The 24,930-nt window shown below is 44.7% G+C and overlaps 2 protein-coding genes across 2 annotated transcripts; both read right to left on the bottom strand.

Annotated features, from left to right (window-relative positions):
* Positions 1 to 8,115: 8,115 nt before the first annotated feature.
* sid4 (secreted immunoglobulin domain 4) lies at positions 8,116 to 12,695 on the bottom strand. Its single transcript, XM_076728631.1, has 7 exons — positions 10,675 to 12,695; positions 10,452 to 10,586; positions 9,525 to 9,697; positions 9,256 to 9,442; positions 8,985 to 9,164; positions 8,623 to 8,889; positions 8,116 to 8,536 (listed from the first exon to the last, which is right to left on the bottom strand). The coding sequence occupies exons 1-7, from the start codon at positions 10,895 to 10,897 to the stop codon at positions 8,532 to 8,534; spliced, it is 1,170 nt and encodes a 389-aa protein (XP_076584746.1). The 5' UTR covers positions 10,898 to 12,695; the 3' UTR covers positions 8,116 to 8,531.
* Positions 12,696 to 12,971: 276 nt separating this feature from the next.
* LOC143319562 (pre-B-cell leukemia transcription factor 1-like) lies at positions 12,972 to 22,585 on the bottom strand. Its single transcript, XM_076728632.1, has 8 exons — positions 21,537 to 22,585; positions 19,786 to 19,859; positions 16,324 to 16,559; positions 16,044 to 16,234; positions 15,824 to 15,959; positions 15,554 to 15,701; positions 14,945 to 15,009; positions 12,972 to 13,786 (listed from the first exon to the last, which is right to left on the bottom strand). The coding sequence occupies exons 1-7, from the start codon at positions 21,719 to 21,721 to the stop codon at positions 14,969 to 14,971; spliced, it is 1,011 nt and encodes a 336-aa protein (XP_076584747.1). The 5' UTR covers positions 21,722 to 22,585; the 3' UTR covers positions 12,972 to 13,786; positions 14,945 to 14,968.
* Positions 22,586 to 24,930: the final 2,345 nt, after the last annotated feature.

Genomic DNA, 24,930 nt, shown 5'->3' with positions numbered 1-24,930 from the left:
CTTCAGTCATTTTTAAACAAACAATCAGACAAATACAGGCCTCTCATTTTGCAACTGTCAGTTCTGCTGGCTGAAAACTGTCGCTGGCAGGTTTTATAAGCTAATCAGGCTAACGATGAAATGCTGTTGCAGCTGATTTTTAACGCTTCCAGCTGAGTGGCTTTAAAGCACAAATCTTGTAAAAGAAATTCCAGGATGATCACATGACAGGTTGTCATGCCAAAACACTGATGATAAATCTGCATGTATTAGGCAAAAAGTCAGTGTCCTGACCAGCTGATGGCCCACATAGAGGATATGTAACACTAAATAAGGAACAGCGCTGTTTGTGCATCTCAGTGTAGAGCCAGTTAGTCCTAATAGCTCTAACATAACTCTGTTTGGCTGCTAAACTGACATACTTTGTATTTTCAAACTTAAGCCTTAATGTTTGGCTTTTCACATTGCAAAAGAAATGTTTTTTTAGGACACTTATAATTCTAACTTAACGGCATGTCTCCACATAAAGCATTTCAGCAGCATTTTTCAGTCGGTGCGGATAAGCTCCTACTTTAATCAGTTCAGCTGTCCACAAAGGCGGCGTAACGGCTGGTGGTTTACGCTATAAGCACGTCAGTGCACCCAGAAGCCTTTTTTTTCCTTCAACCCTATTTTCTTCCATCTTGTTCCAAATCTTGACGGGCCTGCCATATGTTTACTCAGCTATCATTGAGCTATTGCTGTTCGGCAGAGGGGTTAAGCAAACAGCTCACTCAATTTTGCTCTAATTCTGATGCAAGATGTCACAAACACAAAGATGCAAAACACAGCAGCTGTGAAGGCGAGGACAGAAACCCAGATTGGCTTTTGGGGGAAAGACTGTGAACAAGAGACTGAGAGTGAAAGGACAGTGGTGAGTGAAGAGTAAGAGCTTAACACACAACGTAATTCATGCTGTTTGCCGATGTGTGAGATGATCTTGGTGGTCATGGTTACTTTCTAGCATACAAAAACAACCGCTTCCACATATTGTGACCACATAAGCGTGTGACACAGATGATACAGTGTGTGTAGATAATTACATGTTGTCTATGTATGTTGCAAGCAAGTGGTCAACAGCTCTGCTCTGTTCCGAGTGAGAAAAACATGCACAGTTGTTGCACAACACACTGTAGCTGCTGGTTGTGTATTCTCAGCCTCTCTCAGCTCGCTAACTGTGAGAGAAAAGCCCAGTCGGCATGACCTCTTTTCCTCCCTTCAGTCTCTCATTCTCCGTCTTGGTTTTCTTAAGCATCATTGACTCTCTGATATCATTATTCATCGTATTCACACAGACTGAGGTCCAGACTCATGGAGACAAATGAGCAGACACATGGAGACAGACAAACCATCTGCACATGTCGGCGGGATGAGGATGAGAGAATGCAACTTCATATCTGCTCAGCATCTCTCGTAAACAAAAGGCTGAATAAAAGCAGACGCGTCTTGCTAATAAAGCGTGAGTGTGTGTGCATGTATTGTTTGCGTGTATGTGTGTGAGTGGGGTGTAAATATTGATCTGCGCTTGTTTGTTTATGTCTGTATCGCAGCGAGTGTCAGGCTGTGAAAAGCAACTGCAGCTTTATAACTGTGCGATTATACACTTCAGCATTTCCGTATGGAAACATCCAGTCAGTGTGTGCGTATGCGCTCATGTTGGCAGGCGGAGAACACTAATCCCACATGTATTTAATGGACGTCTGCCCATTGTGACCATCAGTCATCCAAAAGGGGAAACTGAATGGGAAAAATGTAATCTGTCAGAGGGAGAACGTTATTTATACAAGAGTAACAAGTAGCAGTGAACGGTGCACAGCTATGAGAGAGCTAAACATGTGGTTAAGCCTCAGTTTACTTTCTCATTGTGAACTGCATGTGTGCATGTGTGTGTGTGCGACATACTTGATTGATTCCTGTAATTAAAGTCGCTGAACTGATATGCTTTGCTGACTGCCTTTCTGCGCCGACACAGAGCTGCATGTGTGCAAGTACGCAAAATGGCTCGTCGGTGTGCTAATCTAAATGCGCCCATCTGAAAGCAACTAACCTGCAACGGCACACACATGTTGTGCAGGTTTGTCTTTGAGAAGCATGACGTAACTGAGGGCTTTTTCTGCTCTTCCTCCAACAAAGTTTGTGTGCTGGCCTAAACTTTATAAGCAGCTGTCCTTGTTGTGTTTGAAAGCCCATGAGTCTTTTGTTTATGATCAAGCTTTAAGAGCTACATAACTGTAATTTGTGCTTGTGTGTTTCTGTGTGCATCTTTGTCACTTAGATCATGGTTACACTGTAACGCTTACAAATGCTAGATCACGAGATCTGTGTCACATTGACAGGGCAGCACAGTGAAGAAACAGTTTGACTCGCCGGGCTCCACTTCTCACGAAAAAACGGAAGTTTGCACTGAAAGAGTGTCACTCCACCAATTTCAAACACAAGGTTGAGTTTATCCTCAAGGGGTCAGCTACAAACAGGGTACACAGACCTGGATAGGTTTGCAGCCTGCAATACAAAGGCTATAATGCCTCAATATTTCTAATCTGACTGCATGTAAAACAGGTAGTTACAGGCAGAAACCACACGGAAAAAAAGTCAACCACAAAGAAACAGAGGAAGTCCTGCAGATTATGATAAAAAAAACTCTTGTAACTATGTTCCCTTCATTCCTAATTAGTGATTAAATGTGAGCTAATCTAGCAGTGGTGCTCTTGATAAGCCTGCACTGTTTCCTCATCTGAGCCTGACAGATTAGAAAGAGAAGATTGAAAGATTCATGATGCATGATGCATGCTTTATCGTCACAGAGAAAAGTATTTTAAATCATTGCTTTTAATGGTTTGGGTCTCAACTCAGCCACGGGTCATGGGAGAGTTTGAACGGATCCCCAAGGGGTCACCAATAAACAAAATATTCATCAGATGCTGTCAGTGACAGACAATGTCTCAGTAAAATATATTTCTTGCAATCCTCCAGCTGCCCTCGAATTTAGTGCTTCTTTGAAATAAAGATGCTTTGCGCTCTCATCCAGCTGTGGTCTGCAATAAAAGCAGATGTCATTCATATTTAAAAGAACCTCTTCTTGTCTCAGAACTGTATGGTGGAAAGTTTCTGTACAATGTTAGATATGTAGAGTAAAACTTTCTAATACTGACAGATGACTAAATGTCATCAGAGCCGCTGGCACACACACACACACACATGCAGGATTTTTCCATGTGGAAAGAGAGGAGAGCAAATGGATCATAATCACACAGTTGCAGTTGCTGTTTACATCCCAAGGCCCAGTCAAGCAAAGAGACAAACACACAAGCTTTGGGAAAGAGCTTTTCACTGGTTTTTCACCAACTCTGAGCTCATATGATTTTCTTTTCCACCAGTCCAGGAGAACAGTTGAAATCATAGTAAAGATTGATGACTAAAGACATTAGCTTTCTCTGGTGCCGTATCACTCAGTCACCACATCCTCTTTCCTTCCCCCTTACATCTCTTTTCTTCTCTCTTGACTTATTCTCAGGTTTGTGTCCGTCTGTCTTATCAACTCCTACATCATATCAATACAGCTCTGTGGAAAGATTGCCAATGAGTCACGTGGGTAACGTTGTGAAACAGTTGCAGTCTGGTTAGGTTTAGGCACCAAAACTACTTGATCAGGTTTAGGAGGAGATCACGGTTTGTGTTCAAATCTTTACTGTTGCATATGTTACATAACTTAAGTACATTGCATAAGTAGCCTCTCTGTTTCACACGGGACATGAACAGCACTCTCCTGGGTGAGAGTCTGGTGTTTGTTCGACCCATCCATCCATCCATCCATCCATCCATCCATACATCCATCCATCCCACATTCCTCCATATGCAGACTCCTGCTCTTTATACTACGTCACCAGACTTCCTCCTTTGCACCCGTCATAATTATTACAGCCATAAATATGGGTCGTAATAACCTACTTACACACACAACCTGTGCAGCCATTTTCTTAGTGAGGACAGGCTGGTTGCGTAGAATTGACTCAGCATCACCCTGTTTTCTTTTTCCTTGTTTAATTCCTGTAAATAACCTGTTGTGAGCAAAAAATGTGTCTATTTTCATGTCAATATTATTATCATCATCATTATGTCATCGTTATAAGTGGTGGGTCACGACAAAACCAAGTGTTTAATGATTTATATCCCAGTAAAAACAATGACAATCACTGCAAAGAAAAGAGTTGATTTCATTCGGTTCATTTTAGCATCGGCCTGCTGTTGATTCATCAACAGAATTACAGAAAAAAAATGTATTTCGATGAGCTCTTAGCAACAATAAAATAGATTATCTACGTTTGTTGCTGGGTTAAATAAATAGAAGTAAAACATGTGATATACTGTACATGTTGTACCAAACTCGCTGCGTCTGTGGCATTCGATCGGTCTGCGCACCTCCTCCTCCTCTTCTGCTTTTATACTCTGTATTTTTAACTAGCGCTGCTCAAACCTTCCTCGAACCTGAAGTGGTTTCCTTTTGACGCCACAAACACCAGTGACATACTGTCATGGGGCAAGGTACACACACACACACACACACACACACACACACACACACACACACACACATATTTGTGGTTGAGACTCTGAAAGATAACTTCAGCCTGTCCTGGCTTCAAAGGCGTTTTGTAAAACTAACAACTGCACTTTTGTGCAGCACAAGTTGAAGAGCAGAGCTGTGAAAGTGTGTGCGCTATGTGTGATTATGATTACCTACTCTGTGGTTTGAGTTTCAACTAAAGAGGCAAAGGCCACAATCACAGGATGAGCCGCCACTGGTTTGTGTTTATGGTGCTCAGCAACAAGCAGCAGCAGCAGCAGCAGCAGCATCGGCGGCGGCGGCAGCGTCTTTGCAGCCAGATGGTTCTGGCTCTGTTTTAATGTCAACCACTGCTGGGCTGTTATTATGAGTTATCCCCATCTACAACCACCCTACTATTAAATATGTTACACAAATATAATCAGATGAAAGGGCTTTTAAGAGGATCAAAATTCATTTACAAAACACATCAAACTAGGACAAACATGTGTTTTCTGTGTTATTGTGTGAAGTCAGTCTGTGGTGTGGCTGCGAAATGAAGTGACCCCACTCTGTTATCTGAATCTCTGAAGACTTTATTCTGAAAGGAACACAGTTTGCTCCAGGATGGTGAAAGTGAGATTTGACTCTGTAACTGATGAAGTAAGTGAGAATGAATGTTAAGAGTCAGGAATAAAGTAGCCACACAGTATCCTGTACCCAGGATTATTTGTAGATGATCGAGTTACAGAGTGATTGATTTATCCTTCAGTTTGTTTAGGAGTATCCTGGAAGCGCATCGTGGTCCTGAGATTCCACCAAACCCCCGTTAACTGCTTTAACAGCCCTCTTTGCCATTTGCTGCACTGTTAAAACTATTAAAACACGACTCAGGCCGGGGGCCAGGAGCTCTCCACCCTCCAGCCAGGTTGCGTCTTTGTGATGAAACAGGTCTGATGCAAGCTATCAAACCAAGAATTCATAACACTTACAGACTTTATGGACACAGAGCAACACTAGCATTCACCTGGAGTCATGTTTCTGTCCACCTGACTTTCCTTTTAGCTCCACCAACTCCTGAGGGAAATATGTGGCTCTTTAGACACTGAATGCTCCACTATGTTCACCAGCTAATCGCTAACTTTATCTGTCGGTAGTTTGGTGCTGAGGAGGTTGTGTGCAGACGGTTTATTAGAGCTGTTTTACTGAAAACAGCTGTGTGTCCCTTGAGCCAAGGTTAATGGGAGTGGTGAGAGTGAACCAAAAGAGTACAGCTGTGCAGAAATCCAAAATCAAAACAATGAGACCAAACAGTAGAGTTGAGGGAAGATGCAATCAGGTGATAATCATTTGTCTAAATGATCATTTTTTCCTACTGTCAATGTAAAATTAGTGCAGATTTAATGAATTTTTGAGGCATGAAGAGGCGAAAGTTAAAGTTGCTTTACAAGAAAAAAAAGAAAATCCCAGAAAAAAGCATTTTTTTTAATTACAGAAATATATATTCTTTTTTCTTATCACTTAAATTATAGCGTGATCCCTCATATTTATCTTGGGACCCCCTGAGGGGTCTCGACCTCAATGTTGAGAACCACTATCTTTAGTGAATATTAGCATTATCACTGACTGCTGTGTCATTTATCCAGGCTCATATATTATTCATCCAGGTCAATGAGAAGGAAAGCAGCTGTTTAATGGAATAATGTGCAGTGTATACTTCCTCAGCGGGGACCCGTTCAGCCAAAGCCCTTCCTCACAGCAGTTAAACTCTTTTTCCACACACAGACTACTGACACTTCCTCTTTCTGTGCATGACAACATTTCAATTGATTTCTATGAAGCGATCTGTTAAGATCAGCAACCAGGGCAAGTCAAATGCTTGTGGCTTCCTGTTGCGCCACACACAGTGTGAGATCAGCTTACGGCAGCGTGTGATATTATGCACTCTGGTCATCAACACAATACAGGAACTGGGCCCCCTATCGCCCCATCAGTGGGCCTTCCTATGTCTCGAAGAAACTGTTGTTTCTACAAGCTGGAGCAGCTTATCCAAGTTCACCAGGTGGAAACCATAGCAACAGACTTGACAGGCGCCCCCCTTCCACCTATCACTTCCTGGGGAAGCTCTCACCTCATTGGTTCCTTCCTGAATGATCTGGTTTTCCCATATTTTTACTGCAGAGACATCACGCTGGTCTTTATCCAAGAACAGTAACAGATTTTAGTTATTAATGGAATAAAGGGTGTAGAGGAAAATTAATGTTTGGCTGTATTTTACTCCCCTTCTGTGCTGATACAGCCGCAAGACTGACTGGCTGTTTTTTTTTTTCTCACCTCTTAAGGCTAACATAAGCAGTGTGTGGTCCAGAGTGAATGTTGTGTACTCCTACTGTGGTATCAACTAATGTGGTGTTCCTGAAATTGTGTGTCTGAGTGTGTGTACACATCCTTTTTCTGGGATTTGATCTGCACTCCTGAACCTCACTGTTTATGCCAGACTCCATTAGAGACCATATGTCCGTGTCTAGTTAATATGTATACAAAGGCATATACACACACGGGGGGGGGGGGGGGTCTTCTCTGTCACGGGCTTTTATCATTCTAAATTAACAATGTATGCAGACTTCCCTCCACTAGTATCCTCATTTAGTTTGTCTCCTTCATCTTCCCTCCCTCAGTCTGTCTGTGAAGTGAGGGGGTGGAACGAGGTGACAGAGGGCAGATGTTTCCTCCCCAGCTTTGAAGATGATTGTAAACGATGCAGGGAGGAATAGTGGAAAGGGTAAAGCCTGTTTCTCCATGGAGGCTGGGCGTTTTTACGAGGGAGGCCACAATCACAAGCAGCAGATACATTCTCCAGTCTGGCTGCAGCTTTGGAAATAGTAGCTCTCTTTCCAACCTTCTGCTGCAGCCACAAACCCTAAATGTCAAGCTGACACCTCATTTAGCCAGAGCCACTTTAAGTTTTCTTCACAAAAGCACGACTATGATTGTGCAGTTTTGCAATGTTTGTCTGATCAAACTGAACTTTGCATGTTCAAGAGGAGTTCAGTCCATATTTACACAGAGAGCTGCAATGATCAGCCAAAAGAATTAGCTTTTCTAATCTTAGAGATGACATGTAGTCACTGGGAAAACAATAGCTTGACTGTGCACTGCATCTGTCCCTGCAGTTGTTCCGGGTGTGAGGGCTCAAACTGTTCTACTCTGGCCCGAAGGCAACGTGTGTGCCATTAAAGCTACATATTGCCACCATGTGGTTAAAGAAATGATTTTGTAAAGTACCAGTTGTATAATCTGTCACGTGTAAAGCCACTCACAGCACAAAATAACAACACATTTAAAACACTAATGAGTGTGGAGGCAGGCTGAACCTATAGTGTGGTTTAACACACTTTAAACCTTAATATGTTCACGTGAAAAACAGCCAACAATCCACACTCAAAACAACGGCGCTCAGTTTGGAAAGATACTTTCAGTCACTAATGTAAAGATCTAAGTGTATTCTGTGTTTCTCAGAACAGACAGAGGGGACACCAGTAGCCTCGTGGTTAAAGGACACTCTTTGTCCATTTACAGGTCTTGGAGAGGACTTTTTTGTCAATTTGTTTTTTATTGTTTTGATATTCAATGGCACAATAAAGGCTTTCAACTCTGAAAGCGCAACAGTGTGGACTGAGCAGATGACATGACGGGAGGAGCGCAGGGCGCAGACACATGCCAGCATTAGAAACTCCCACACACATACTGTAGCAAAGAAAAGTACAAAATTAACCCCATAGGCACAATAAAAGATGAAGTTTGAACAACATTGATATCTTTTCCTTTAATACATCAAAATATATGAATCTATTAAATATAATTTTGTCTGATTCTTCAGTATTAACCATTTGATGGTCTTGGTGGCTGCAAACCAGGCTTACAGAAGGTGTAATGGTTGATCAATCAGACACAGTGCAGACACAGTGGATTAAGCTGTAAGAAAAAGCAAAGATTAGAAAGATTAGAGAGAACAGAAAAAAAGGAGAAAGTCCGATGACTCAACCCAAACACAGGCTCACCTTTTATGATTACTTTGGCCTGTGAGTGACTGGAGCCGATGTGGTTAGTGGCCACACATCTGTATGTCCCGCTGTCGCTCAGTTTAACGTGGGCTATGAACAGCTGCCCGTCCTTGGTGGTCTCTGCTCCGGCTGGCAGGCTCGCCCTGCCCACCCGGCTCCACTCAAACTGAATGGGATGAGAGCCGTGGGCGAGGCACTGCACGCGCAGGGCATCTCCGGGCTGGAGCCTCACCTGGTCAGGCAGGCAGGTGGTGTACGGGGGACCTGCATGAAGGAGAGCGCCATCAGTGTCGTCACGAGCAGGGACAAAGAACGTGGATGATGGATGTCTGCGTTTATCATCTGCCTGCTCGACTCACTCTCCACCTCCATCTGCGTGTACGCCTCACTGTAGCCGTGGATGTTGGTTGCGTTACAGATGTACTGTCCTGAGTCTTGGCGCCCCACGCTGGTCAGAGTCAAAACTCCACCGGCCACTGTGTGTTTCCACGGCAACGGTGCGCGGAGCTTGGACCAGGTGATGACAGGCGGAGGTGAGCCTGGAGGGGAGAAGAGGAAGAGAGGATGAAGCTGAAGAAGTGCGAGCAGAGCTGAGAGCCGCTTACACACACATGCATGCGGACGGCTTACCGCTGGCCTGACACTGAAAGACGACAGTTTGTCCCTCCACCACTGTCATTTCTGAGGCGCTCACTAAAGCCACCGGGGCCCCCAGCCCCCCCTCAACCACGATGTCAACTTTGACCTCTGTCACCCCCTCACTGTTTTCAGCCTGGCAGATGTAAACTCCTGAGTCCTCTGGATGTATTGCAGGCCACTGAGAAAAGAGATGACAGTCATCATGTCCCATCTGAACACGTGGAAAATAAACGGCAGTGTTGCCTGTGCCTGCGCTTCACCTGTATGGTGTTGGCATCATTTGCCTCCTTGGTAACCAGCTGCAGGGTGGAGCCTTGGCGCTTCCAGGACAGCGTGGGGCGTGGCCTGCCTGTGGCGCGACACTCCACTGACACGGGGTCCCCCATCCTGACCCGCAGGGGCCCTGCTGGTGTCAGCCGCACTTTGGGAGCAACTGACAGAGAACACACAGCAATTCATCAAACAAAAATCATAACCTTTTCAGTGAATGTGTTAGCAAACTTCTCTACACATCCTGTCGTCACAGAGCAACATCATCTGTCATTCGTAGTCATGTTTCTGTCCACCTGATGAATAAGTCCAATATCTACTCTCTTTTAGCCTTGTTCTAGGTCTCCACCAACGCCTGACGTCTCTGAACGTCTCTAACTCTTTACGTCTTTCTGCTGTTTGGTGCTGAGCAAGTAGAGTCATTTTTTAGTGCTCTCTGAAAACGTCTGCCTGCTGCGGCTAAAATGACACTACGAGGGAACTGAGAGTGAACCAAAATAGCGAAGTTGCGGACCATAAGGTTAAACATTGAGCTGAAACTCACTATAAAGCTCTGCAGCTAAAGGCAAGGGGAACTGCGACTGTCTGTAGAGTCATCACTACAAGCCTCTCACGTTGTCACACTGATGTATTTTATGATAAGAATATAGATTATAACCAGTTTAAGTCACAAACTGTACATAGTGAAGGTAGAAACAATATAAATTCAACACAAACCAGCTGCTCTGAACTTATACTTAAACGCACACAGACAGACGCACAGTGTGACTGCTGCTGGATAAGAGCTGGTAAAAAGTCCACAGCTGGTGGAACTCGTTTCTGGTATTCTGGTACAATTCTTTATCTTTGATAAATGGGAGATAAAATATCATGTCCGGGGCCCACAGTTTCTGACTGAATTGTGAAGACCAGCTCACACTTGACGTTGAGCACAGCTGTGGCAGAGCCGCGGCCTGCAGAGTTGCCTGCCGTGCAGTGATACTGGCCCTGGTTTCCAGGTCGGGCATTTGCAACCGTCAGCACAGATCCACCAGGACCAACTTTAACATTGTCTACAAGAGAAACGCAGACTTCAGTGAAACTTTACACGTGGTAATGTTGCATGAACGATGCTTATGCTTACACGTTGCTCCTCCTGACCTTGTAATGCTTGGTTATTGGCTCTCTTCCACTCCATGGATCTGACCGGCTCTGCTCCGCTGCCCAGTTGGCACCTAAAGCTGACTGACTCCCCTTGGCGCACAGTAGCAGTCCGGGGCTCCACTGACACGACAGGAGCCTGAGCAGCCACTGCACAGAGAGAGAGAACTGGTGACACCACGCACATACACACACACACACAAACATGCAAGGACACACACATGTCCAATGCAACTCTGTGAACCTTTAGACAGGACTGGGTACAATGCAGTGTAAACGAACACCGACCCCAAAGCAAACAACCAGAGCAAATACACAGACTGAACACAAGTGCTTTTTGATGACAAAGCAAAAAAGGACTGAAATAAAATGAAATTCTCTAAAAGAAGTGTGAAAGACGGGAAAATCAAAATGATTTCACTTTGCTGAAAACATTTCAGTTACTACATCAGAGCGGCGGTTTACCCGAATTACATAAAAGTAAAAATGCTTCTGTTATATTTGTCCACATAACATTCACAGGTAACTCAACATCTTAGTGTCTTTCAATGAATGTTTCCAGAGCACTGAATAATCCACAGAACAGCTTTCATCAGCTGACAGTCGGTTCTGTGGATTATCAGTTTAATTAACGCTTGAAAGTCCAAACGTAATACTCATCTCTGCAGACATCAAGCGAACAAACAGAAAAAGTGTCAAAATGGCAGATGCATGTTAAATCGGATGCTACTGTGTTGAAAATACATGAGATTCATTACCTGAACATAACAGAGAGCTCAGGATCAGAAGCCCAGGTGAGAAATCCATGATGAGCAGAGCAGTCCCACTGTCGTCTGTGCACAGTCTCTCCTTCGCTGTTTGTCTCTCTCGTTTTCATACAATCACTTTCAACCTTTGACCCCTAACTTACCATTTACCCCCTCCCCTATTCAAACACTGTCCGGCGGTGCTTGTCACGTACAAAGCCTTTCACTGCTCTCTCATTACTCAGCTTCTCTTTTTCAACTAAGTATTGTTTGACTTCAAAATCCCAGATTGCCTGATTGACATGCAGTGACATTTCAGCGGATGTGCTGTTCACTGACAGTACTGAGATCACTGATAATCCAAGGACAGAAGCTGGAGGACAAACAGCACAGTGGTGACTTTGCACTAATCTCAATAATGTTAATCAAGGAGTGTGTCGGACTACAGTACACAAGGCCGCTGGTCTGATCACCGCTGTCTTCAGAGGGTTATTCGAAGAAAATGATCTCGGAGTGAAACAATATTTTAAAAAATAAAATAAAGAGTTCGATGAAAACACCAAAGAGGCATCCAAAGTTAATCATGAGAGTATGAGCACTGTTATTTCTCACCTCAGTTTGGATCAATGCTGGCTATATGACTCTCTGTATGAACTATGAAACAGTCCTCATTATTTTCATGGAGCATGTAACAGTACATTGAAACTGACTTTAATGTTTGCAGAATAACAAAATGCCATGAAAAAAGGTTGCACATGTAATGAAATCTGTGAATACAGCATTGGTCTGGAGAGCGGGACGTTACAAGCTGACAGAGAACAGTTATTATGATCTGTTAAAGGGTAAATTTAGGATATTGCTTTTTTACATTGACCAATTCAGGAGCAATTTATCAGACAAACAAGCTAATGCGCTGTGTGGCCCTCACTACATTATTAGATGCTGCCAAACAACTATCCTTGAGCAGCTTCTCCATTGCATAACTGACTGAACGGCAGAGATAAAGCCTGTTCTGTTATCAGGCCTCAGGATGTGTTGACATTCAGTATTAAGGATTAACTAAAAACAGAAAGAAGTTAAAACAAGAGTTTGTGGAGGAAACATTCCTCTGTGAGACCGTTTTGACAGGAAAAAAAAAAAAAAAAAAAAACAGTGGTTCAAAATGTCCATAAGCCAACTGGATGCAGTGACACTGCTGAACACTGGAGGGCGCACATGAGTAAAAGCCCACACGGTCCCATGAGAGCTGATCAAATAGCGCTGACATGGACACAGAAGCGGATCTCCTGAGTTAAAGCCTGTTTGGTTTGTTTGCTACAAAAGAATTTAAGAAACATATTATTCTTACAATCATATGAAGAGAAACCAACCCAAACCCAGCTGTGCTCTGAAGCAAGACCACACGATACGAACATTTAACAAGTGACAATTTGTTTATTCATTTTTGGTCATTTCTGCCGTTGAGCAGCTGTTATAGTATTTCGATGCATTTCCTCAGTGACAATGGTTTTCTTAAAAAACAAGAGAGAAGAAATAATAAAATCTACATGCTTTCTTTTTGTCCTTTTTTGTTTTTTTTTTTAATTCTTTGAAATAAAATGATGAATCCACATCTGCCTCAAGGCCACGTACCGGCCCTAAACCTTCACAGGTGACACAGAACAGTGAAAAACGGTTCCTCTCGCCTTCTGCTTTGGAGAAATGAATCAACGTGTGTGCTCAGAGGGAAATCAAATAAATTCAGGGAAACATGGGACACACATATGAATAAATCACATTGATAAATAAAACGACAGCACCTATAAAAAAGTACTATACCTCTTATTAATCGATGTTATTATAATTTTTTTCTCTCTCTCTTTTCTTTTTCCCTGAATATTTGATGTTGAGGGTGGAGGTGTGGGGGTGGGGGGGTGCTTATAAATGTTAATGTATGTATGACTGTGTTCTTTTGATGCCAAAAAACGCAAAATATAATATTAAAAAAAGCTTCTTTTCATCATTTATTTACCTTTTCAAACAGAAATAGAAGAAAAATGTGGTGAGTAATTGTAAAAAGAAACAAAAAATAGAGGCGTCAGCACATTCATGAAGAGGAGGGGTTAGAAAAAACTTGCAGGAGGGATGTGGGGAAAGGATCGGCGTCACAGAGCAAAACAAACGGAAAAAGTTTCAGCGTTTTGGAGCCACTGAAGAGTCTGTTTGCAGGAGGTCAGCCTACAGTCTGGGTTGTATTAGACTGAGGAGCAGGATGGGGGGTGGGGAGGGAGGGTGGAGCATCAGCTGGAGTAGTGCTTGCTGCCTGGTGCTCTGGGTGGGGGGAGGTGGGAGGAGGGATCACCGCTGTCCTGCCGGCCATCATCGACCTACAGAAACACAGGTTCAGACTGGGACAGACACTTTTCTACTCGTTCCACCTCTGCATCATCACAAAAGTCATTTCAGGTTCTTTTGAACGAAACGCAAATGCTTCGGCACGTTCATGCAAATGAGCGTCTTCAACGGGCGGCTCGCTCCTGCATTATCAATTATTCATGGTTAAAATGTATTACGGCAGTTCTCTGCTGAATCGTCTCCCCCTGAACATCTGGGCATTAGTTCAGAATCTGTGAGGCACATTTTCTGAAATGTGCCCTGAATTGCTCTCAGGTGAATCTTGACTTTCACTGATGAATGAGTGAATATCGACCAATCATCAGCCAGTTCCCTGAAATAGCTCACAGGTGCATCTTGTGAACCTTCAACTGGCAATTAAAGCAAAGCATAAATTAGAGCACAAACAGTGATGGTGTTGCTGTGAATCCAGTCTCCCATATAAAAGCACCAAAGCGACTGAGAAGAACTGTAAATAATGACCCTCAGACTCACTGCTGGAGTTCATTTATCAGCGTGTGGAGGCCAAAGCACCAGTTTCCCAGCGTTCATGTTTGCTTAAATAATCAGATTATTAGTGAAATTACTCTGAATTGTCACGTAACTGAGAAAAATCTGTCCTAAAATTGGAAAAAAAAGCTATTTATTTATTCACGATGGCACACTGGCAAGCTATTTCCTGCAAGCACACTGATTAGAAACAGAGAAACATGGCCACCCTGCTGAACGTATTGTCTTTGTGGCTGCGGTTTGGTCTGCATTTTGGAAATTCTTCAGTCTATTATTGAACACTTTGGTCTTCAGTGCTGCAGCTCCACACTTTATGCTGACAAAGTCCGAACAGCAGCTCCCTGTGAAACATGTTTTAGAAGCTTTGCGATGCTTTTCTCCTTTTTCTCCACAACAATGACTAAAAACACACCGACCAGCGACACGGCTGACTCCATTTTCCCCTTTAGCGGAATGAAATGTGACCGAATGTTTCCTTTGAAACAGTCTGGTGTTCGGGCTCGGCCGCTCGCGTACATGAAATACATCACTACAACCTACAAGACGCATCACACCTGTTAACATAGGGAAAGGCTGTTGCCATGACTACTCGGCTGGAGAGCGTGTAACTATAGCAACAGTGTGTAACCATGGCTACTCACATGGAGAGTCCTGGCAGGTGCTCATTACCTCCCGTCAGGAGTGTAACACGGGGCTGGGTATCCTCCTGTCGGCACACAGGGAGTTTTGGTTCACACACTTCAGCTACGTAAAGACAGTGTTGACGATGTGGAGGCAGAGCAGCCGAAGCAGCTGTCAGGTGAACAGAAATGACTGGAAACTCTATTCAGTTAAATGTCTGCTGTTTTTATCAAAGTGTATCATCAGTCCTAATGAAGAATCACTGACTGAGCACTTCAACTGTGGACAGATCGTCTTCGCTGCCTTTCAAAGTTGAGACAACACACTGGAGCAGAATTACAGAAGATGTTTGTCTCCTGTTGAACATGTTTTGCTGTCCAGCACAAGGACAGAGGGTCACTGTGCAAAACACCCAAAGCTGCTCCAAAAGCTGCAAAACTACGAGGGGCTAAAAACACACCTCTGATATGAACATGAAATCAGCTGCTAGTGGGCTTTATCTCAACACTGGAGCATCATCTGATCTCCAATCTGTGTGTGTGTGTGTGTGTGTGTGTGTGTGTGTGCGTGCGTGCGTGTGCGTGCGTGCGTGCGTGCGTGTGCGTGTGCGTGTGCGTGTGCGTGCGTACCTGAGTTTGGTGTGGCTGGGGAATTGGCTTGGCTTGCCTGTGAAGACATACTGACAGCTGACATCTGAGTATAGTGGTTAGCTTCTTCCTGGAGCTTTGCCATGTTCTTCTTATACCGAATCCTCTTGTTTCCAAACCAGTTGGCCACCTGAGAGAGTGAGAGAGGTGAACACAAGCCTTCATGACTCTAAACCATGTCCACGTATCTTTTTCAGCTTTCTTTAAGTTCGTAAGTCTGGTTTTACCCCAGCGCGCCTTTGCGGGCCTCACCTGAGACACAGTGATGGAGCACTTCTTGGCCAGCTCCTCCTTAGCCTCCTCACTGGGGTACGGGTTCGCCAGATGGGTGTAAAAATAGTTGTTTAAGATCTCTGCCGCCTGCTTGCTGAAGTTTCTTCGTTTCCGCCTGACAGAGAGGATCAACCGTCAGAAAACAAACGGCGAATACTTTTCTTCACAGAGTTAAGAGGAGGCAGGGGAACAAACCCACCTGGCATCCAGGAACCTGGAGCGCAGGATCATGACGGCTTCACATGTGCTCTGCTTTAACTGCATCTGGATGGTGTTGAACTTGCTGTGGATGATTCCAACCATTCGCTCGATCTCTTTGGGCGAGACGGGCCGCGTGCGGGACTGCTCCCTGAGCAGGTTCATCACATGGTCGGTGAACTCACTGCAGGCCTGTGTGGGAGGAGGGGCGAGAGGATCAGCCAGCGCCTCTTTGGTAAAATCACTGCACAGCCTCTGTTCTTATGCTCAAACTATCACACCTGTTCGTATTTCTCCAGCTCAGTGTGGTACATCTGTCGGATCTGAGCGAGCTTCTCTCTGTATTCGGCGTGTTGTAAGCTCGAGTCGTCGGGCGACCCCCCTGCTGCCGCCGCCGCCGCTGCAGAGGTCCCGCCCCTCTCCAGACCTGCGACCCCCTCCGCTAACAGCATGTTGTCCAGTCGCATGATCTGAGGGTTCGGGGCGTCGTCTTCTTGGACGCCTTGGATACTCAGGGCTGTGAGCATGGACGGGAACAGGCACGGACACATCGGACGTGTTAGCAGGACACATGTTTAAAGCCAGGTCGTCCAGTTTAAACAGACTTTTATTTACTGCAACACCCCGCTGACTCACTCACTTACTGCTGTACTCATGGGAATTCATGGGAAGCAGAAGAATAACTTGGTGTATCCTGCTTATGTGACACCGCAGTGTTCATTCAGAATTCCTGGCTCAGCCACGTATGAGTAGAAAAACAGGAAGCACAGTGCAGACGCTGAGCGACTCCATCACATCAGCAGACACACAACCGGCTGGCAAACACTCACGCTGCCTCCAGAAAAGATTAACCTTATTAATAGATATTTTACAAAATTATCAGCTCATTCTCAGGTTTTATCTCGCTGGTTTTTAGTTATTTGATCGAGAAAATGCTGCATTGCCATCCGAAGCACAAGGAATGAAGATTTCCCCAACACAGCCCAGCAGCGACACCATTAGAACAACTGTCCATCAGACCGAATACAAAGCGTGCACACACAGCACAGCTGAACTTCAGAGACGACACACACTGGAGGACATGAGAAGCCTGCTGTTACAGCTCCGTTTGTGTGGCTGTGTTGGTTGGCGGCAGTGAGGAGAGCAAGTCTGAAGTGTTGTCAGAACACTGAGGCAACCGGACTGAGAGAGAGAGAGAGAGAGAGAGAGAGAGAGAGAGAGAGACACCGAGACAGTGACAAAAACGCTGCCGTGGTAGAGACGCCAGCTCTCCTTTGCATCTCCAAGCCCAAAGAAACACAGGCACGCATACACAAGCAGCCCCTGCACACGCAGCTGTTAATTAATACCGCCTCTTAAGGAGCGACTAAAGACCCAGTGAAAAATGAATGCTCATCTGAGAGCTCGTTAAACTGCACAGTTATGCAAATTAGTTGGCAATTACAAGGTAGTTCCCGTGATCGTCTCACATTCATAATCCTGCAACGACGGCAGTGACAGCCTCCGCATCTGGCTGACAGCATCCAGACACACACACACACACACACACACACACACACTGTATAAGCACTCTGTGATCATCTCTAATTTTGACAATCTATCAGACACACTAGCGATTTCCCAAACCATGTTACAGTAGAATACAGTTCACTGCATTCGGGTTTTCCAATACTTGTAATATGGTTCATACGTGTAACATGGAAGTATACTGACGTGCCTGAGTAATAAGATACAATATCATCCGACAGCTAACGGAGTCATACAGGCTCGTATACACTGACACACACACGCCTCTTACACTCAAAGCAGATGGCAGGTGCACCTATGAGAGTCCAGGGCTACAGATCACAGAGTGTAAGGAAAATCCTTCCTCATCTCACCAATTAATGTGTCTTTTTTCATCACTTCTGTGGTAAGTCATCTTGTTTCATGCCAACATTTCCTTAATTCAAACATTTGTGCGGAAAATCAGATGGAAAAATGTCAGGAAATTTAAAAAAGGACATAAAGAAGCAGCTGATTACATGTGAGAGACAACAAGGTCAAAAGGGAGCGTTTCATTTAACTGTAACAGTGAAAGAGTTTATTAGCTATACCCGCATTCATAATTTATTATACCTCCCTTTGTCCACCCCATTAATATCAGGGTAGAGGGCAGAATACATATTGGAGACACTCCTCAGTGTAATGCAGTAAAATTTAACAGCAGCAATCTCCAGGCTGCAAAATGAACGTTTAATGTGTGTTTTGAACGCACCTCGCGAAAAGGGCTTGCACAAAAACTGAACATGGCAACCTTCACGAAGGGAGGATTTATTGTGTCAGAGAGGACGGTGGACGAGACGAAAGGAAGACATCGGAATTAGAAAGGAGGCCACGTTCCACGACTGTTAATTCGTTCATAATTAGCCCAGAGTTTGGGCCGGCCTTCCGTATTGCCCGGTGACTGGAGTGTACAAAGACTAACACACACACACACACACACACACTATACACAAGATGAATGAGCTGTAGTTCGTGACGCGTCGTGCAACACAGCGCTCTGACAGAGTAAATCCAGGTTTGCGAGGCCATGGGTGGCAAACTGTCCCCCAGTGAGAATCTGACTGACAAGATTCGGGGGTCTGGAGATTATCAACCGCCTGCCAATCCATGAAACACACCCACACTGCCTCTCCCTCCACCTCATCCATCAATCTGTCCCTCCCACGCTTTCTTCCTTCCCTCTATCTCTCTTTTCTTTTCCCGTCTGCACGCTTGCAGCTATGTGTCCCTTCTCCTCTCGTGTCATTTGTTCCATTTTTCTCACCGTGCCTCCGTCCTGTTTCGTGCGCAGTAACGCACTCGAAAAGTCCCAGAAAATAGGGCCGGAAAAAATGGATGGCAGAGGAGGCGGGAGGGAGGGAAAAGAGGGGTAGATATGGGATGACGGCGAATGAAGAAGAATATATCCTCAGAAAACCGAAGTTTAGGACTGTCGCTGTCAAGTGAGGAGTTATTTTTATGGTTCTAACTTGGGACGGAGACGAAGGGAATGACAGTAGAAAGGCAGCTCGAGCTCGGTCGAGGGAGAAAGAGGTGATATATGTTCTGAAGTTCCAGAGAGATCCAGAGACGCCTGAAAGCCCGGAAAACCATGACGGACAGTCAAATCAGTGCGAAGGAGCAACATCACACCAGTGGAAACGACACCGTCTTCACATGCAAATCCCGTAATCCTGAGTCTGGATCTGGAACCAGGTCGCTGCTAAAGGGTTAATAAGGGGCATCACCGTTCACACAAGCCTGGGTTCCCAAAAAAAAAAAAAAAAAAAAAACATCTTCCTGTCTGGCTAAAGCAGAAATCTACAGCCTATTTTTAAAAATGAAACTATAAATTTGCGACCTTTGTTTAAAGATTTACGTCTTCTGCAGGGACGAATGGGCTCTGGGCGCGACAGACAAGACGGGGTAGAGAGAGGACTGAGAGACGGACTAACACGAGGTTTCATGGGACTTGTTCACCAGCCGCATCCTTCAATCATCCTGATGAATAAGAAGAGGGGGATTTATGGCTGAGACGGGTAGCAGTCAGTGTAGTGTGTGTCTCTATCATCATCAGGTTCGCTGTCAAAAAATAAATATATGTTGTTTTCCTCTTAAACACTCTTAGCCTTTTATTCTCAGCTTGACCTAAAATGATGAAACAGCGAGTTCAATCTGTGGAAGCGCCGAACGAGGAGAAACGATTTTTGTTAACTTACCTGTCCTTTCCTTGATGTCACACAGGACACTGAAGAGGGCGGGCTTCATTCTGTGGCAGTTTAAAGCATGTTTCCTGAGATGGAAAATGAAAGACAGAGACAGAGATTGTGAATTACAAACCACTCTCTGGCAGACTTTATGCTCTATTAGGTACAAGCACTGAAATCCATCGACAATAGATCACGCAGACACAGAACAAGTCGGTGCGGAACAGGCCGAGTTCAGATGATCAACCGGAGCCGCTGAGGCCTTTGACTGAAAACAGGCCCGAGCACATAGCTGTCTAATTCACCTGAACTCACTCACCTTAGTGAGAGGAGACTGAATGCACAAGCATGCAGAAACGCTCTGAACAAGTCTGCGTCCACGTGCAGCCGAGGTGGGACCAAAAAAATCAGCATTACGCCACAGGGTCGTACACTTTACACCACACAAAACCAACAGTCTGACGATGGGATCGCGACGGTCTCTGAGGGACTACAGAGGTGTTTCATTCAGTTCCTGCAGACACGTCATCTGACACGTTCTGTTTTATGGCAGTACAACTTTTTGCCACGTTTATGTTGCTTTTACAAAACGCTGCAGCTCCTCGCAGCTTAGTACGTTTTATCTCAGCTTGCTAAAACAGGAGGGGAGAAAAAGAGGCAACGCATCCCAGTAATAACAAATTATAATAGATGAATACATGTAAACTACGCTCATCTGTCTCTGCGTTTTACTTTTTAGGGATATACTTTCATTTTTAAACAGATACTGTACTGCCTGTGTTGAGGAAACTAGCATTAAATAAACAATACCGAGATCTCTTCTGACAAAACAGCAAAAAACACAACCTGCACACAGTGCTGGTACAAAGTCACTGAGCACATATCAACACATTTGTTAATGTGTTGATAGTAACAGCTGAGGGTCGGTTGATTTTCTTCCCTGTTGCTTCATCTGTGCAGGCTTGGCTTGAAAATCTGATTGTAGATGAGAGATTGTATCATTTTAAACAAGTGGTATCACACTGCACTGAAGTGATCAATGCTTCTGACAACCTTAACCACTGTGACAGCACTGTGTAAGTTACAAGAGCTGGACAACATCAACAAGGACACGGTTCTTCATCAGCGAGTGTCACTACACTGAAAACATGTGCAAAAATCACACGTAACATCATGAAAGTGACGATCAAACCAGTCAACTGCATTCAACCATTGAACTTTACCCGAGATCAAAGTCTACAAATTAATGAGCTAATTTTGTCCTCTCTAACCTGTGTGAAGATAACATGATAAGATACTGAATTAATATTAAATTATCAGGCAGCCCTCTGACTTATCGTGTACTTTAAAGCCTGAGTGTGCTAACTACGTCCAACACAACAGAGCCTGAACCTGAACACCGTCACAACTCCCAAAATCTACAAGGACTGTGTTTGTATGGGGGGGGGGGTCTGGATCACATGAGGCTCTTTACAGCAGACACATGGAGTGTCAATCAAACTCCCAAACGGCTGTTAAACGCTCATTAAGATCACTTTCTGCCCGTGACGGCTCGGCTTTGTGCTCAGGTGAAAGGTGCTCGAGCACAGCTGGAGACGGGGCTCAAACACTCCAGCAGCACGGGTGACGAGGGGGGTGTCATTACAGTGTGTGTAAGACCATGCAAGCATGAGGGGGTGCTGTGGTGATGATGATGATGATGATGATGATGATGATGATGATGATGAGAGTTCTCTTATCAGGTCATGTGCCCCTGTTATTACCTGGCCTGGGCCTCATCCAGACTCTCATCTGTGATGGCCATGATCTGCTGGAGGATGTCACCAGTGTTCTGCTGCGGCTGACCGAGGCTGTGATGCTTCCTCGTGATGTCAGGGTCGCCCACATCCTCATGAGATAGTCCAGGTGGTCCAGTGAGACCCAACATCATGCGGGCCTGGTCCTCCATGAACCCAACGTGTCTCTTATTGTGAAGGCTAAGGTGGGAGGAGGAGGTGGGCTACAAAAAGGGGAGCTCCTTCTCCAACTGTCAGCGCTTAAAACAGGAGACGCTGAAAAGTTTTTGTGAAGAAGAAAAAAAAAAAAACCCGTCCAGGTTTCAAAGCTGAGAGCAGTGTTTCCTCAGCTGGAGCGGCCTGTCTGTGTCGGTCTGAAGAGCAAAGAAAAAGAGAAGTGCAGCAGCTTTACTGTTTACTGACGCGAAGCAAACGCAGCTAAAACGAGGCTAAACAAACTGGTGTTGTTCTTTGGTTAGAGAAGGTTCAGAAAAATCAGCCCATAGTACGATACTGTTGTTTTTTAGAGTAGCCCGACGCGCATGCGCACATCCCTCCTTCCCCTGTAGAGACAAAACCAGGAGGCTCCGAGGGGGAGAAAAGCTTCGAAACAAAGGTGTCTGTACCCGTCTTTGTGGTCATATGTGCAAACAGTGCGGATGGACCAACTACTCCCCAAAACGGCTTCTTACAGAGCTCCTCTGGAAAAAAGCACAAAAAAAGCCTTTTGACGAGCCACGGTGTTAATAACTTAATGGTCTGAACGGTGCTGCAGCTGCATCTGGAGACCCGGGGCTCCCGCTGAGTGTCGCCGCCTGCTTCCCCTTATTCCCGAGTCATTCGGTCATTAAAAGTGTGAACCGACGGGGTCACCTAAAACGCGGTGTAGGAGAGGTACTCCCGAGGAACTTCATCTATGTGGTTCCGTCCAAGCCTCACACTGCCAGGTGTGCACCATGAGTTCTTGTTGTTTTCTTTCCAGGCTCGGCTTCGCGCCTGTCTGCTGCCCCACAGTCCTCCGAGAAAAACACCACGGGCCAACGCTGTCAAGTTAGACAGGACGAGGGAAGGCGACTTCCGCTCAAGCCTTTCACAGTAAAACGCCTTAACGCTGACAGCCGGAATGAAGGCGCAAATTCAATGGACAAACCACTGTTTACATTCATCCAAAGATTGTTTTGACTGCATGCAAAAGGCCAAAACACACAAATGGTCCGATCAGTCACACTAATGCTCATGTCATCATGCTATGTGTTGGAACCAGTGGTGGAAAATAACAGTGTATTAACTCAAGGAATGTATTTTAAATACAAATTCAAGGTACTTGTACTCGACCTGAGTATTTCCACTATATGAAACTTTATATTTCCTACTCCACTGCATTTCTCTGAGCTACAAGCTACTTTTCAGATTACAGTTTTTAACTGAATTATAATTAGCACAATTCTATACATCTACAGTAGCAAAATGCAACATAGACATCAATTCATCCATAATATGATTCCAGAAACATCTTATATAACAGTACACTGACCTGGAGTGTTTCTCTGATCCTCGACAGTGTCCAGAGAGCAGTCCAGGACAGAGCCAGCTCTCCTGACCAGTTTGTTAAGTCTTTTTCTGTCCCTCCCAGCAGAGAAAACTGCAGATGCCACCACAGACTCAGAAAATGTTTTTAACAGTGTCCTACATACTCCAAAGGACCTCAGTCTTCTTAGCAGGTGGAGACAACTTTGGCCTACTCCGGCTACTTCCAGCCTCCCCCTCCTTCTCCCAGCGATGGTTGGATTGTATTGAAAGCACTGGAAAAGTCAAAAAACCTGACCCTCACCGTGCTCCCAGTGTTCTCCAGGTGAGAAAGAGATCGATGGAGCAGGTAGATGAAAGCGTCCGCCACATCGATGCCTGGTCAATATGCAGACCGTAGGGGGTCCAGATCGCTGCTCACCACGGACGTGGCTCAGTACGATCCTCTCCATTGTCTCCATCAGGTGAGAAGTTAAGGACTGAAGTGACTGGGCTATCTGGGATGGTCTTTGGGACTGGGACCAGGTTTTCCACAGGGCTGGAACTCTGTCCAGACTGGGGCTCATGTTGAAGATGTGCAGGAGGACCCTGCACAGCTGATCTGCACAGTCTGGAGCTGAAGCCATCCAGGTTTTTTCTTTCTTAGATCAGGTTTTATGTGGTTTTATGTGTGGTATTACTACTTGTACTTAATGAGTAAATGATGGGAATACTTCTTCCACTACCGTTTGGAACACAGTCAGAGGACAGATAAGATAAGATAAGACTTTATTGAGCCCACACTGGGGAAATTAGGTTGTTACAGCCAGCAAGTATTAAAAACAGCACAAACAGTGGCACAGAAGGGTCAAGATAAGAGAGTACCAGCTTTAGGGTATATTGTGAAAATACAGAGATAAACTGTGTTTTTATTGCTGTGTAGCACCCTCCTTTTGAAGGGGCTGATAACATTGTTGTGTATCATCATTTTTCCAGTTACATTAAGTGCCAGTCCGCCTCTGGATTTCCAGCCTTTTTTTCTACTTGTCATCACTCACAATGGCTGAATTTCTACATTAGCATTGTAACATCCATTGATCCACTGTACTTGTCTGCTATAAAGTTAGCTTTCACTCTTAATATTGTTGCTATATGTGCAGTCTTTCTGATTATAGTTTCAGCTGCCAGTCAGCAGGACAAACTGTCTCTGCTTTTAATGTCCGAGGCAGTGATGATGATACATCAGCTTCTTTTTTGAAAATACTATGAGATAATCAGCTTTATATATTTAGTTTCCAAACTGAGTGGGACAACCCTAATTCCAAAAAAGTTCAGACACTGTTACACATTAAAAAAACAGAATACAATCATTTGCAGATGAACTGTGTTTACAACGGTTTTAGGAAGGAAGGAATGATATATTGTAACACCAAAGCCAATAACAGGAGTCTGATTTTTGCTTTTTTTCAGTTGGAAAAAAAAGTGTATTGAACCAATTCACACACACAGTGTTTAAATTTCAACTGAGGGTCAAGTTTAAAGACATGGGAGTATGTGGGCCAATGCTATTTGTAGTATTTAGGATAGGATCATAGCAGCTAAACAGAGCTGTGTAGATAAAGACATTAGAAAGCACACCACTTATCTGACGCTAAATATCCTTAATTTTGTGCGTGTGTGTGTGTGTGTTTGTGGTGGAAATCCAGTGTTTTTTCTCCTCAATCCAGTGTGATTGAGACTTCATGCTTCCGAGAAGTGTGTGTTTGTCGGTACATGAGCTCAGTGCTTGTGTGTCTGCTGCTGCCACTCCAGACAGGAGGCTGACTTGATGGAAAAGATGAATGAACCCCCCTCCCAGTACGGTGGAAGCTACCAC

This window comes from Chaetodon auriga, chromosome 4, assembly GCF_051107435.1.
Source record: "Chaetodon auriga isolate fChaAug3 chromosome 4, fChaAug3.hap1, whole genome shotgun sequence".
Taxonomy (NCBI): domain Eukaryota; kingdom Metazoa; phylum Chordata; class Actinopteri; order Chaetodontiformes; family Chaetodontidae; genus Chaetodon; species Chaetodon auriga.
The sequence above is the reverse complement of the archived record's forward strand: the minus strand, read 5'-3'. Positions and strand labels throughout refer to the sequence as shown.

Excerpts from the sequence above, each read along its gene's own strand:
- sid4 (XM_076728631.1), bottom strand. The coding sequence starts at position 10,897 with ATGTGTGTGTCCTTGCATGTTTGTGTGTGTGTGTGTATGTGCGTGGTG. Across the intron at positions 9,698-10,451 it reads AGCTGTGCTCAACGTCAAGT|TTGCTCCCAAAGTGCGGCTG; the intron begins GTGAGCTGGTCT and ends GTTCTCTGTCAG. Across the intron at positions 9,443-9,524 it reads ATGATGCCAACACCATACAG|TGGCCTGCAATACATCCAGA; the intron begins GTGAAGCGCAGG and ends CTCTTTTCTCAG.
- LOC143319562 (XM_076728632.1), bottom strand. The coding sequence starts at position 21,721 with ATGGAGGACCAGGCCCGCATGATGTTGGGTCTCACTGGACCACCTGGA. Across the intron at positions 16,560-19,785 it reads TGACATCAAGGAAAGGACAG|CCCTGAGTATCCAAGGCGTC; the intron begins GTAAGTTAACAA and ends CCATGCTCACAG. Across the intron at positions 16,235-16,323 it reads AGCTGGAGAAATACGAACAG|GCCTGCAGTGAGTTCACCGA; the intron begins GTGTGATAGTTT and ends CCTCCCACACAG.